This window comes from Oxyura jamaicensis, chromosome 18, assembly GCF_011077185.1.
Source record: "Oxyura jamaicensis isolate SHBP4307 breed ruddy duck chromosome 18, BPBGC_Ojam_1.0, whole genome shotgun sequence".
NCBI classification, from domain to species: domain Eukaryota; kingdom Metazoa; phylum Chordata; class Aves; order Anseriformes; family Anatidae; genus Oxyura; species Oxyura jamaicensis.
Genome location: NC_048910.1, coordinates 10,098,428 through 10,111,704, shown reverse-complemented (window position 1 = coordinate 10,111,704; position 13,277 = coordinate 10,098,428). Strand labels below are relative to the sequence as shown.

At 45.3% G+C, this 13,277-nt stretch overlaps 2 protein-coding genes and 2 long non-coding RNA genes across 4 annotated transcripts in view; 1 reads left to right on the top strand and 3 right to left on the bottom strand.

The window, feature by feature from the left end:
- The window catches only part of ARSG (arylsulfatase G), a 47,388-nt gene extending 46,808 nt beyond the window's left edge, over nucleotides 1–580 (bottom strand). Inside the window, exon 1 of the mRNA XM_035342150.1 lies at nucleotides 79–580. The gene's annotated coding sequence lies outside the window, so the exon portion shown is untranslated. The remainder of the gene's footprint in view (nucleotides 1–78) is intronic.
- A 1,785-nt stretch (nucleotides 581–2,365) lies between these two features.
- On the bottom strand, nucleotides 2,366–4,101 carry LOC118175917. The gene is made up of 2 exons (XR_004755194.1): nucleotides 3,655–4,101; nucleotides 2,366–3,004 (listed from the first exon to the last, which is right to left on the bottom strand). It is a non-coding gene; the product is annotated as an uncharacterized LOC118175917 (long non-coding RNA).
- Nucleotides 4,102–7,936: 3,835 nt separating this feature from the next.
- LOC118175766 lies at nucleotides 7,937–8,244 on the top strand. The gene is made up of 2 exons (XR_004755116.1): nucleotides 7,937–8,054; nucleotides 8,114–8,244. It is a non-coding gene; the product is annotated as an uncharacterized LOC118175766 (long non-coding RNA).
- A 174-nt stretch (nucleotides 8,245–8,418) lies between these two features.
- Nucleotides 8,419–13,277, bottom strand: part of GNA13 (G protein subunit alpha 13) — a 28,247-nt gene continuing 23,388 nt past the window's right edge. Inside the window, exon 4 of the mRNA XM_035342295.1 lies at nucleotides 8,419–11,894. Coding sequence (XP_035198186.1) covers nucleotides 11,322–11,894 — 573 coding nt within the window. The 3' untranslated portion in view covers nucleotides 8,419–11,321. The remainder of the gene's footprint in view (nucleotides 11,895–13,277) is intronic.

Genomic DNA, 13,277 nt, shown 5'->3' with positions numbered 1-13,277 from the left:
CCTGTAACTGAAGGGATAAAATAACTACGTGCAGTGGTCCAAACTAATGCACCCCACAGCAGCAATGCAGATATTTACCAGTAATTACTGCAATGCAGGATATCTTCTGTTGTGGCAGAACAGGGCTTTGCTTACTGAAGCACAGAAGAGCCGATGAAGGAAGAGGCAAACAGGCGCGCCAGGCCCTGGCACGCAGTGCTTGCTGCTGATTTGGTTGTTTTCAGCATATATTTACAACAGGAAGGCGTATGAGAGAAGGAGCGTACTTTCTGAACACGGTTAATTAAAAAGTCGTGAAAACGACACGGGAAACACCAACGCAAATGCGATTCCCCGTCACCAGCCGTCACGGGCCGGGGGGAGGGAGGCCAGGTCAACCTCTCAGGCCGCGGTGCTGCCGGTGCCGCTGCCGGGCTCTCGGTGCCGCCGAGCCCCGGTGGGATGAGGCCTCCGCCCGGCCCTCGGCTGCTGCCGGCCCCGGCTCCTCGCAGCGAGGCCTCGGGGCTCAAGAAAGGCCGGAGAGCGAGGGCCGCGGCCCGAAGCCTTCCCCTGGCTGCCGTCTGCCTGGGCCCTCCGCCCGTTTCTCCTCACGGGGGCGCCGGGACCGCGGCGGGCGGAGCCGCGCCCGGATCGGGGCCGGGGCCGGGGCTGTGGCCGGGGCTGGGACCGGGCCCGCCGCCCTTCCGTGCCCAGCCCGCAGCGGCCAGGCCCCGGCCCGCAGGCCCCATCGCCCCGCAGGCCCCATCGGCCCCGCTGCCCGCGGATCCCCAGCGCGGCCCCGGCCGGAGCTGCCCTCCGTGCCGTGGAGAAGCCCCTCGCCTCGGTCCCCAGCCAGCCTGGGTCACTTTGGTTCCTCAAGTCGGTGTCCCCAGGACTGTGGGTGTCCCCTGAGCCGGGCTGGTGGCTCACATGCCCCCTCATGAGCAGCCCGTTTACGCAGCAAAGCACCACACGGAGGATGGTCATCCCCGAGCCGGGCGGATAAAATCACTGGGGTGGCTTCCGTGGCACAAGCAGAGCAAACACTGGCAACAAGGGTACAACAAGGAGGGCCATGCCAACAAATGCTTTTCAACTTTAAAAAACCCGTGCATCGCTACACCAGCCAGAGCTGTGTTGAAGAAGCAGCGAGCAAAGCAGACCTTTATGGTCTCGGTAGTGAGAGCATCGTCCTGTCAGGGAGAGAACTCGTGAAGGACTCAGAGCAACGGGGAAATGAAGCACCATGGCCAACAAGGCACCGCAGGGTGTCCTGAGGGAGTCAGACCCTCCGGGGGCCTGCCTGCTGGCAGCCAGGAGAAGCTTTGCACGGGAACATTACGGTGTGAGCTGTCCTGGGCTTACTGGTTTTTGTAGGTGTGCCCTCTCTATTCCCCTGCCAGAAGCAGCATTTCCCCAACATACCTAATAGTTCTTTGGTGTTTTTATTAAAACAACAAACAAACAAAGGTCTGATATTTAACACGTGATTTTTTTGTGTGTGTTCAGAAGCTTTAGCAAATATCACTGAGGCCTGCTGGAAGATACTATGTGCAGATGAAGGAAGAGCTTAGGCCATGGTTCCAAAATATGCTGTTTTATTTTTCCTGATATTTTAATTATTCCCTCAAATGTATTCTCTCAAAAATACATAAACCAAAACAGTGAAAAGACAGGGATCCATGGATTCTCAAGAACTGCTTGCCAATGCCCTGACAGGGATTGAATTTCACACCTCCCCTTGCAGTGGCCTGACTCCTGCGAGCCGTCCCGAAGCAGGATGTTATCTGCTGCACCCGGAGCCGCTGAGTTAGCACGGCTGCTATATTTAGTGCTCAGATGTTCCTGGAATCCAGTTCTGCACTCGGATCACGGTGCTTCTCTCTCCGCCTCTCGGCTTCTCCGAGACGATTTGAAGTAAACAGAGGCGGTTCAGAGGCCTCTGACATCTCAGCCTCCATCGTCCTCCTCGCTTTCAGACACAGCGAGGCACGAACCAGTGCTTCCCTGCCGCTGATAGCCAGCAAACTTGCTTCCAAACATGACCAGGCTGTTCTTTGGACAGAATTGTGAGCAGTAAATAATCTCACTGCTTAAGTCAAACAAACTAGCTGCATGTTACAGATCTGCTGTTTCTCGCCCTAATGTTTTCAGCTCCGGCCTATTTTTCCTAAGTATCGCCTTAAGAGCTCTTCTCGGGCTGTCTGGGTTTACCCGTGCTGAGTGAGACAAGAAGATGGAGTGACATTTGTGTCTGGACAAACAGAAGTCCTGTCTGACAGGGAGATGGAAAAAAAAAATAGCCCATGAGACAAAAATATGTGATCCAAAGAGCTCCAGCTACGGAAATGAGGAATTAGTTTTATTATTATTATTATTATTATTATTTTCCTTGCTTTTAAGGATTTGTAAAATGGGGGGTTATTTCCTACACAACTGCCAAGGTCTGGAGCCATTTATTTGCAGTGGCTTGTGACTGTTGAAAAGTGAACATGGAGATGGAACCAGTGAAATCCTGCCATGAAGCTGCTGGAGGATCCTGTACGGAAAATAGTTCTTAGCAAGAAGACAGAATAGGCACAGAATAGATCCTTTCCTCCAAGGACGTCAGAGTGCTCTGCCAAAATTAACACGCTAACATCATGCTGCCTTTCCTTGCTGGGGAAGTACAGCACCCGGGCACATTGGTGGAGGTGATTTAATTTCACTCGAGGTGTCTGAAAGTGCAGTGACGAAGCCTGAGCTGGTTGCTGCTGTGGGAAGAAAGTGGCCCCACCAGGGAGTGACTCGAGAGCTACCGGGGACACAGCTTCAGGCTGAGAATTGCTCTCTGTTGCTGCTTTTCTCTCCCTCGTGATGGAAGCTGGCCCTCAGAGAGGCTAGTACTACAAACTGCCTAAATCTGGGCAGGAGCTCTGGGCAGCAAAGCAGTGATTTCCACCACCAAAGGCATAAGCAGAGGTGCAAGGCTGCATTTTCCTCCTGTGCTCTCCTGACTTCGGCATAATCACAGACATTTGTCTTGCTGAAAGCAAGTGAGACAGGGTATGGAGACAATGAAAATACAGCCTGGCTCCAGCTGAAGGGCTGGCTGTCATCCAGATGCTTTCATATTTGATCCCTGCTTCTGTTAAGAGGGAAATATAAAACATTTTACCTTGCTACCATCTTAGAGAGGAGCTACTTCTGGCAATTAATTTGCATATCAAATGTATAAATACTCTCCCCGTATTTATCCTACTGTTGCAGGCAAATGGAGTTTCCTTTCTGAAGGAAGAAATCAGTGTCAATCAGTGCTCTGACATGACAAAGAAACATTCAGGGTGACTTACTGCTGACGTTCGTACATAGAAAAAATGTTCCCTTGCCTCAAAGGCATCCACAAATAAAAGATAGTGGAGATGATTATGCGGTGATTTATTACAAGCACAATGAACGGCAACATTTCACTTGGAACCAAAAGAGGATTTAGGATTTGCTATATTCTGGTGAAAATATTTCTCCCTTAGCATTGGAGAGGTGAGAGAAGAACAGTCTGCTTGTGTCTGCTGCATGAATAAGAGGAAGTTTTCCCCTTAATTCTAGACAATTTTTAGCAAATGCCAGACATGAGCTAAGAAGGCTGTCGCTGCTGAAGGCTTGCTCAACTTGCTCCCATGCAAATCCTGATCTTACCTCTTTGAAAATGCTGGTTTCTTTGAAGGTTCTCTGCTTGCTTGTTTTCTTTTTCTTCAGGGAAAAAAAGAGCTTCAGCAGGAATGGCCATCAATTCGTAGCTGCTTCCGTGATTAGGTTTAGATTAATGTAAGAGAATCAAGATCATACAGAAACGGTGCAAAACATTATGCCCAGGCAACCACACAAACATCTGTATCACTTATAGGTACTGCCTTTTCTTTCTATAAAAGCTTAAAACAACAACTCCCAGCCAAGGACCGCGGGTACGCAGAGCAAAGTTGAACCTCATGTCAGGGGTGATGATCACACGTACTAATTGTGGAAGTGCTTACTGACTTAACAGCCTGATGCAGTGAGTTGCTAGAGATAAATTACTCGGGGCTGGTGTCATGCCACAAACATCACTTGCATGGTATACGTTCTATACGGAATAGAGCACACAAGTCTGGGGGGGGACTTTACAAGGCAAAACGCGCACCCTTTTCTCCACTACTGCTTCCCCTTTGAATCCGATAAAGGGGTAGCTGTCTTTTGCATAAAAGTTAACTGTCTGCCAGGCTGCTGGAATCCAAAGGGGGGATTCACTTCTGATGGGGCCACAAGTTCTTATGCTTCTTCATAAGTCCTAAACTGAACACAATCAGTCCATGCTGATCAGCACCATCTTATTGGGCCATATTGCGTCACATTGTAAACCCTCCAGCCAGAGAAATGAGGTTTATGCCCGTACGGTGCATGCTGACACATTCCTACCTTACCCTCCAGTGCCCTGCAGGGAAGCAAACGCACAACTTGCTGGGGACAGCCTGTGGCTTAGAGGAGGTACCCTTTGAATTTTAATTGTCGCATGAAATCGCAAGTTGGAGGTTGTGCTGAAGCAGAACTCTCCTCAGAACGGCCTACATCAAGCTCCCGTTTGTCAGGCCGAGGGCTCTGCTGTTAATCAAACCGCTCCACTTCCTCCGCCGCCGCGGTCGCTTGGCCCCGAGTGCCTCTGACTCCACGCATGGGCGGGGACTGCTCCTCCCGGCTCGAGCGCACATCTCGTTTCTGCTGGATGTTTTGATTCCTTATCTTCGAGTCATCGCAACTTGTTTACTGAACTCAAGTGTAAGGATTTTGAGTCTGCCGCAGCAGTTTTCACAGGCCAGAGCATGAGGCTTGCAAGAGCTTTTCTTTTGGCCTTAGCAAGCAAGAATCAGAGAGCCCAGGCAGCTGCTAATTACAGAAGCTGCACTCCAACAAGAACAAATGTTTTGCCCCTCATTTTTAAGTGCACATAAAAGCACACATGAAGAGAGAATCCAATACCATCTAAAGTTAGGCACATATACAAAAAATAAAAAACCACTCCTGCAGGACCTTGTGGGACTTTGGCTATCTGGACTCTTACTAATTTCACCTAGTAATTCACATTTCACATATGGTGAAAACATCTTGTATGGAAAACACCTGAGCAGTGCCTTCAGTAGGACATCCAGAAGTACCTCGATGCAATTAGCTTTTTTTGAGAGGAAAAAATCAGCAAGGCCTGTGCCAGAGACATCTCATCTTAGTTCCACCCATACTCCCAGAAAAGCTGTCCCCTGGCAGCTGCTCCTCTAGCCCTCCTTCAGCTGCCCCTGAGCTGAGCACGACCCACAAGGTCCCCCCAGGAACGGGACCGTTCAGGTCAGCTCTGAAACGTGGCCATGCGCAGCCCGGGCAGCACGGAGAGCTTTCGCAGCAGAACTTCTCTTGATTTTTGTTCCCTTGTGTCAGTTATTGTGTAATCACTGAGTTACTTTAACAGGAAGGAAGAGGCTCAAAAACCCAACCTACTTTCACTAGCGTGTGCAATTAGGTGTTTTGTTAAATCAAGAGCTTTATGAAAGTGAAGAAATTTCCACTTGCTCAGAAATCCAGTAACAGCCCTTCCCTGCCCCTCCTCTGGCTCTCCGTATGCTGTCAGCCACGGGACACTCAGTGCTGTGAGGTTACCAGAATCCACAAGCTCCTCCCGAACAGAACATTACTAAGCAGGTTCTGCAAAAGCTTATTTTCAAACACCAAGAGCGTGCGTATTTCAGAAAAGTCATTTTATGTGACCAGCACTCCTATTACAACTCCAATGAATCCTCAGAAGGCCCCCCCAGGCAGTAAGGCAAAGGCCTTCCTAGTGACAGCCTTATTCAAGCGGACCCTAACTAGAAGCCTACATGAACCTCGACCAATTACTCCTGTAACACTAGATTTAATTTTTTTTAATATCTGATAAGTTCTGGATGATGTTAGTTTTATTCCTCAGGTAGCTGACTGCATCTCAGGGAGGAAGGTATGTGAGAAAACAAGCTTTCAAGAAAACCCGGATTGATTGTCAAAGCCAGAGCAACACCACTAACGCTGTTTGCTTGCTAAAATGATTTTGGTGCAGGAAAGTGATCGGGTGATAAGGCTGGGGTTCTTCAGAAACAACTGCTCTAGGAACTGGCAAGACCCAGAATCAAAACTGCACTGCAAAGCAGGGTAAAGTTTCCGGTCATATTTCCTGGTTTTCTCACTCACAATCTCACAGAGCCGAGGTGTCTCCTTGCCATAAAATAATTCTGCTCTTCACAGAGCAGAGGGTAGGGAAGAAAACGCAGGTTCCTGTTAATCCACCGAAGATTCACATAGACCCAAGAATTTTTACAGCTTATGTATTACCATTATCGAGACAAATATTCCTATGAAGAACTAACCATACAAATCAGCAGTACTTGCTCTGAGCATTTTCAGAGATTTCATGTTCACAGCACGCCAGACAAATCCCAGGCCTATGAAGGCTGACAAGGAGAAATCAATGTTTTGCTGCAGAACAGCCACTGAGCCGTTTCTGGAGGAGGCTGAGGCTGGCTTATTCAGAAAACAGCTAAAAATAATTAAGGAAGAGTCTAACTCTGCAATACTGAGATATATAATTTATACAGAGGCTTGCCACCCACGCCGACACACACAAGCGTCATCAATATTTTAAATATTGAGTACCAAACGGGTTGCCAAACGCAACTTCAGCAAATTCACTGTAGAGAAAGCAATCAGGCCGGACGCAGGAATCGGCACGAGCCCTTTTAGCAAAGAGCTTGCTGGGGACCAGAGACCTCCATCAGTACTTTGGAACGCAAGACGTGGCTGAAACATAACAGAGAAGTCAGTTAAAAGCCTCCACACACTGAGGACAAGTCTGAAAAATGATTTCGTCGTACCAATATGAGGCTGTATATGTTTATTCATTGTCAGTAATTTTTGTACACAAGGCAAATATTAATAGCTGAAAGGCAACACTTCTGGAGAGTATGTACAGAGCAATGTACAAGCAAATGGAAGAGGTTTTAAACTAACTGATTTAACCGTTTTATAAAAAGGAAGCGATGCTTTTTCTTCTAAGAGATCCCTTAGAAATAACTTATTGCCAATCTTAAACTAAAGCAAAGAGAAAAAAAAATTTACAATAAAAAGTAGTCCCTGGAAAGTTTATAAAAAGTTAAACATATAAAAGTGTAAGCCACAAACATTTATACAAAGCTAATACAAATCTTGGTTTTGTTAAAGATCTATGAGGTTGTTACAAAATATATTTTTACATAAAGGCTTCACGTAAGGTAAGCTCTCACTGCTACTGAAAGCGCAGGAAAGCGGTTTTAAATAGTCTGCAATTCATTTTCAAGTACAATGCAAAGAAATTGCAAAATGGCACTGTATTGCAATGCTGTGTAATTAAAAAACAACTACGTTAATTAATGGTACCATCAAACAGACAAGACCTGTAAAGTTAACTTGTGGACAATTCGGTATGGCATGAAGCTTCCGATCTGCAACAGGAAATGTTACTGTCGGAAAATGAACAGTTTGCAATCAGCCTTAAAGAGAAACAGCTAGAGGAGTCTCCTGATGGCAATGGTCACATCAAACACGTATAGGTCTCAGTCTCTAAGCAGTGAGTTGCTTCTAAACACGATGAGCAGAAGCGGTTTGATAAGCTGTCCGAAACTGATCATAAATACTATTATTAGCCAAGTGTCACGAAGCTTGAAACACTCACCTCATCTGAGCAGTTTGCGAGGATAATTCTGATGGGCAAAATTGATAGCCACTTACTAGACAAACGAGTCCAATATACAGCCATTGAGACCAATGAACCCACCTTTTATCATCATTTTTTTTTAATCAGTGGGTATTCCGAAAGAAAGCTTTAAGTTTTACACAAGCTGATGGCTTACGCTCCCACACACAACACACAAAAAAGTAAAAGTTCTTAAAGCCCTGATGAACGGCCACAGTTTTCAGGTATCAGACAACGCGGCTGAACGCACCGCAGCCGGGAACAGTCCCTAAAACACCAGTTTCACCTTCCCAGGAGGACTGTACAAGACAGTGGTGTATCTCCACATGGTCACCGATCAGTCATCTCTTTAACAGGGCTTGCTGCACCATAGAGAACTAAAGGTTTGTGAAACTTGCTTTCCCACCTTCACTGGAAGCATCTCCTGCCTCTGTACCAGACTGGCTACTGCTAACAAGCGTGACTTTTACTAGCCGTTGTGTGACTTGTTCGCTTGCCTCAAGCTTAATAAAAATAAAATCAGTCTGCTCAACAACATCAGCCCTTCAGCTCTTGTACCAAAATTAAATCCCCCCATAAAGAAATTATATTTAGAATAAAATCAAGAAGAAAGACAACCGTACATGATGTGCTTCTTTTCAGGTAGCTAATGAATAGTGAGTTTGGAGATGGAAAAGCCCGATGTTGATTCACTTTGTTTACCCAGCACGTTCACATAGGAACCATGTAAACAGTTACATCAAGGTTAGTTGCCTCACTCCCTTGAAAGAAGTGGGAGTGGGAAAGGCAAGTGATTTGATTCAGTAATTTCATTAAAATAATTCATTTCTGCCTGAGATTCATATAGTGCTTATCTCCCAGGGCCGACTTGGTTAGAAGTGACCTGACACTGTGGGGTCCACCTCGCTATCTCGTCGGCCCCGGTGTTCACAGGGAAAATGATCTGAAAGGATTAAAAACAGGGTGGGGTTGGGTTTATTTTTTTGGTGTTGGTTCAGGGAGAAGCCTTGTGAGTATTTTTCCTACTTTAGCTAATATCAGAAGTGTCCAGTGCCTTGGTGATACTGACTACGTCCTTAGACTGACATCAGTTTTGAGGATTTAAGTAAATTAACAGGTCCCTAGACAAAAATTCATCAACACTTCACATAAACAAATTTTAGACAGATTCCTGCTAATATTCATCATCATCCAATATCCAGCCTTTAGTCTTTTTGTTAATCATCTAGTCTGACATCTTGCAACACACGTACTGCAGACCCTCTCCAAATTAATGATTTTAATTAGAGCAGACTTAAGTCTTTTCAAAAGAAACTTGTTCAAACAACTGTCAGCAATGGAAAAAAAAAGTCTCTTACTCCTCCTGTTGATTTGTTCCAATGGTTCATTGCCCTCACTCCAAGGGTGTGGGTTTGTTCAACTTCTGCCTGCAAACAATGGACTTTGTTACATGCTTGGAGGCTACTAGACAGAGGTTTGTTGCCTGCTCACATAGCACTTACAGCTCAGCCAGATCAACCTGTAATCCTTCCCCCGTGAGGAAAACGGAGAACTTTTGGACCCTCGTTATGTGCACGTTGCCCAATCCTTCAAAAGGGCTACTGAGGGTATTTAAAGGTCTTTAGTTCACCCTTCTTGAATTGCTCATATGAACTGAAGACAAAACCAAAAGTAATCATATTCATGCCTACTAAGGAGGCAAAATCTCCATTAAATATCCCCATCTAAAGATTGTATTAATCCTCTTGACATCAGTGCTGCACTGACTTCCTTGAGAGGATTATGCACTGACTTCTCCAAAGCTCCTTTCAGAACTCTTTCCTCTGAAAATAGTGCCTCATCGCAGACACTGCAGACTAATCTATGACTACTCCTTGGATGATATAAAAAAATAGAGGTCTTTCAAAGCACTTGACTAAATAAAAACACACAATTCTCCTCTTACGGGCAGGAGAACGAGGTCCAGAGATGTTAACACAACTTACAGTCACAGTAAGTAAAGGCTAAGTTCAGAAGACGGGCAGTTTTCCTATGTCCTAACATGATCACACCTGCAGGGACGCTGCTCCAAGCAGTCAGAGTATCATGTCACTCCTCTCGCCACCCACGTGGTGTGTTAATAAAAACTCCTTGAAGAAAACATTGGCCAGCATCACAATCCACAGGAATTCGCCGGTTCCATGGGGCAAAGTGGCAAGCTGAACAGACTAAAACTACAGCCCGGGGGAGACTTGGTAGCGGCACTACTTTTTAAAAACACGTGTTGGCACCTTGGCAAGCTCACTCAGTTGCATGCTGCACAGTGTATGAGGATTTCTGGGCAAGAAGCATTTTCTTATTATTTTGTAATCACATGGCAAAAGTAAAAAAAAAAAAAAATATGCAATGGAACTTTTGGTAAAGTATTATTAGTCACAGCCAGCACTCTGGAGTACGCTGTGCAACGTATTTGGCTCAAGTACACTTAGGACTGGTAGACCCAGTTGGGAAGTCTCCGAAAGAACCTCATCAGCTGAAGCACATTCTGCTGTGATATGTTGTTTTTTTTTTTCCCTTTAAAAAAACATTCATCTTCACGGTGTCAGCTACACAAGGCCTCTGCTGGGAACACACATGCTCATAAGGCCACTGAAAATGCTGTAGGAGGACAGAACACAAGGAGGCACTTAGGTCTGCAAGTACTTCTATCCATCACCAAATGCTTCCTGATAAGAGGAGGCACACTAAGATAATCCAGTGATAAATTAAAGCGCTTCAAGAAAGGTAAGGTACCTACATGTAACATCTGGCTCGTGAAGATAAGAAATATGAGTTTAGCTTGCTCCCCCTTCCCACATCCGAATTTCAAGAGGACCACCTCATAGTGCTCTGTGCTTCGCCACGGCTCTAAGACGTCGAGTACTTACGATGCAAAGGAGTGAAGCAGTGTGCTGTGCCATTCGCTGATCCCTTGTCCCTGGACTGCTGCCTGCTCTGGTACTTCCTGACAGATGTCTTAGTTCCCAACCTAAGTATTTTTGAAGCATATCCTAGTCAAACCCCATGCAAAGATTTATACTTAAATAGGAAGTACGTTACACCGAGGAATCCTAGCTTCAGATACACGATTCCAGCAAGGGATTCATGGGTTTTCTAGCCAACAACAGACCTGAGAAATCGTAAGTCAGCTGCGGTATCACAGTCTTCATTATGAAGTCAGATGTGAAAAGTTTTCTCCCCCCCAAAAATTACTGCCAAAGCTTAACAATTGCAACGATTTCACTCAAGTTTGGGCTTGGAATTCTGAAGGTGGAATGAATTTTCTAGGATAATATACATGTTCTTCTCAAAAGGTCAAATTTCATCACTTTACAGGTAACTTAGACATAGGTCTGCTATAAAATTACAACTTGAGTCAACTTGAAGCTACACTGGTAGAGATTAAGCCTGAATTACTGCAGAAATTGGCAATAATGTGTTCAGCAGCAGCTTTTAGCCACATATCAAGAAGTCTGACAGGATCTGAATTTCTCTATTCCTGCTGTAAACTCCTAGTTAAAAACAACACACAATAGTTACTCAAATAAAAATGTCTTTTTGCACATCACTGTAGCATAAGCTGCTTGAGGTTGTCATGAAGGATGGTATCCTTGACATCACGGAAAACTAGCCGGATGTTTTCTGTGTTAATAGCAGTGGTGAAGTGGTGGTAGAGGGGCTTCTGCTGCTGGTCCCGGCGTTTGGTACGAAAACAATCCACCAGGAATTTTTGGACATCTGTTAAGCAGTGGGGATCCCCTTCGAATTCTGGAAAATAGTCTTTGATGCTCACTTTTTGTACTTTTTCCTCAAGCAAGTCCGTCTTATTTAAGAAGAGAATGATGGAGACGTTGCTGAAAACCCGGTTATTGACTATTGTTTCAAAAATGTTCAGGGACTCCGTAAGGCGATTCGTTTGCCGATCCTCCATAAGCACTTGGTCAAACTCACTTGAGGAAACAAGGAAGAGTATCGATGTGACGCTGTCAAAGCATTCAAACCACCGTTTCCGTTCTGACCTTTGGCCACCTACATCAACCATTTTGAAAGGAACATTTTTTATTTCAAAGTCGTACTCGTGAATCCCTTTTGTGGGTCTTCGTGCCAGCAGTATGTCTTGCTGTGAGGGGAGATAATCCTAAAAAAATAAAGGAGTTTGATGATTAGGACACAAGTCACAGGCATGATGATCGCAGCTGACCTGCAATCAAGAGAAAGCTTGCAGGGGAACAGCGTGAGCTTTTGAACAAACGTACACATGTATGTATATTTATATTCCAACACAAGCATTTTGGAAAGATCTAGAGTCTAAAGCAGGAAACACACCCAATGTTAAATCCAAACATTTACTGCCCGCACAGAACTGAAGCTTTCCATTCGTCACATGACAAGCATCCCCAAACAACCCTAAAAGGTGTACCAGCAGCTCCTCGTGCGAGTTTCCCTCATTCTGGATTCTTTCTGCTTCATTCATCTTCTTCCCACAAAACCGGGGGACAAGCTTGGCACCAACATCAGAATGCAGCAAATGGGGTTTCAAACAGGTTTCTCAAACCAGTACCCGTGGTGGTATCCTATTCTAACTGTGGGCACTCAATTCGCCCCATGTTCTCCTGCATACTACACAGCTGCCTCAAAAAAAGAGAGCTGTTCCAGTAATTATCAAGGCAATCAATTAACTACGCCAGAAAAGCCAAACCTAAGCAACTTGCTATGTTTGTGCCATGGATTTTTTTGGATCCAGCTGTCCAAAAAAAAGCATTTCTTTTAATTAGCTGTATCCTACCTGAGAGTTCCCACAGCCTGATTTTGTCTAAAACATCCTATGCAATTAGAACAGGGAGCAGCAGGCAGAGGAGGACAGCAGGCTTTTTGCAGTAGTGCAGTCTAGGAGGCACCAGAGACTGCTGTCCCTCCAGCCCGCCTTTTCCCCCAGAATTAAACAGGGGGTGTACGAGTTCCTGCAGTTTTTACACGATCATTGTCAGCAGATGCTTACAAAAAGAGGAATTATTATTAGTCAGCTTTTGATGGCATGAAAAATCACGACTCATACTGGGGATTTCTTCATTCTAAGAATTATATTTTTCCATATGGCCCAAGTCTTGTGCTATTTAAAAAGCGCACCTACAACAGACAGCTGGTTGATGCCGAAGTCTACAGCTTTCTTGTTCCCTTTTTACCAAAACTCTTCCTTACATTTTTCCAGTATTTCTCATAACTTCAGATGGAGTGGTTTAGGTTTCAGAGCCGGATCTTTAGTCTCTTCTTAGTGAACGATCTGTGGCCTTCCTTTGGCACTGCCAGTTACCAAGCATGAAGCTTTTATGAAGATGTGAGAGACAGTAGCCCACAAAGTCTGATTCAACTACTAGCCTGGGAGCTGGGGATAGGAGGGAAACTGCACAGCAATTCAAGTACTACTATTCCAAATCTAAGGGAGCTAGAAAAATTTGATCCACAGCCTTAAGAAAGCAACTTAAAAATCATAAGGGAAGTGCAATGCTCCAAAAATTCAAGG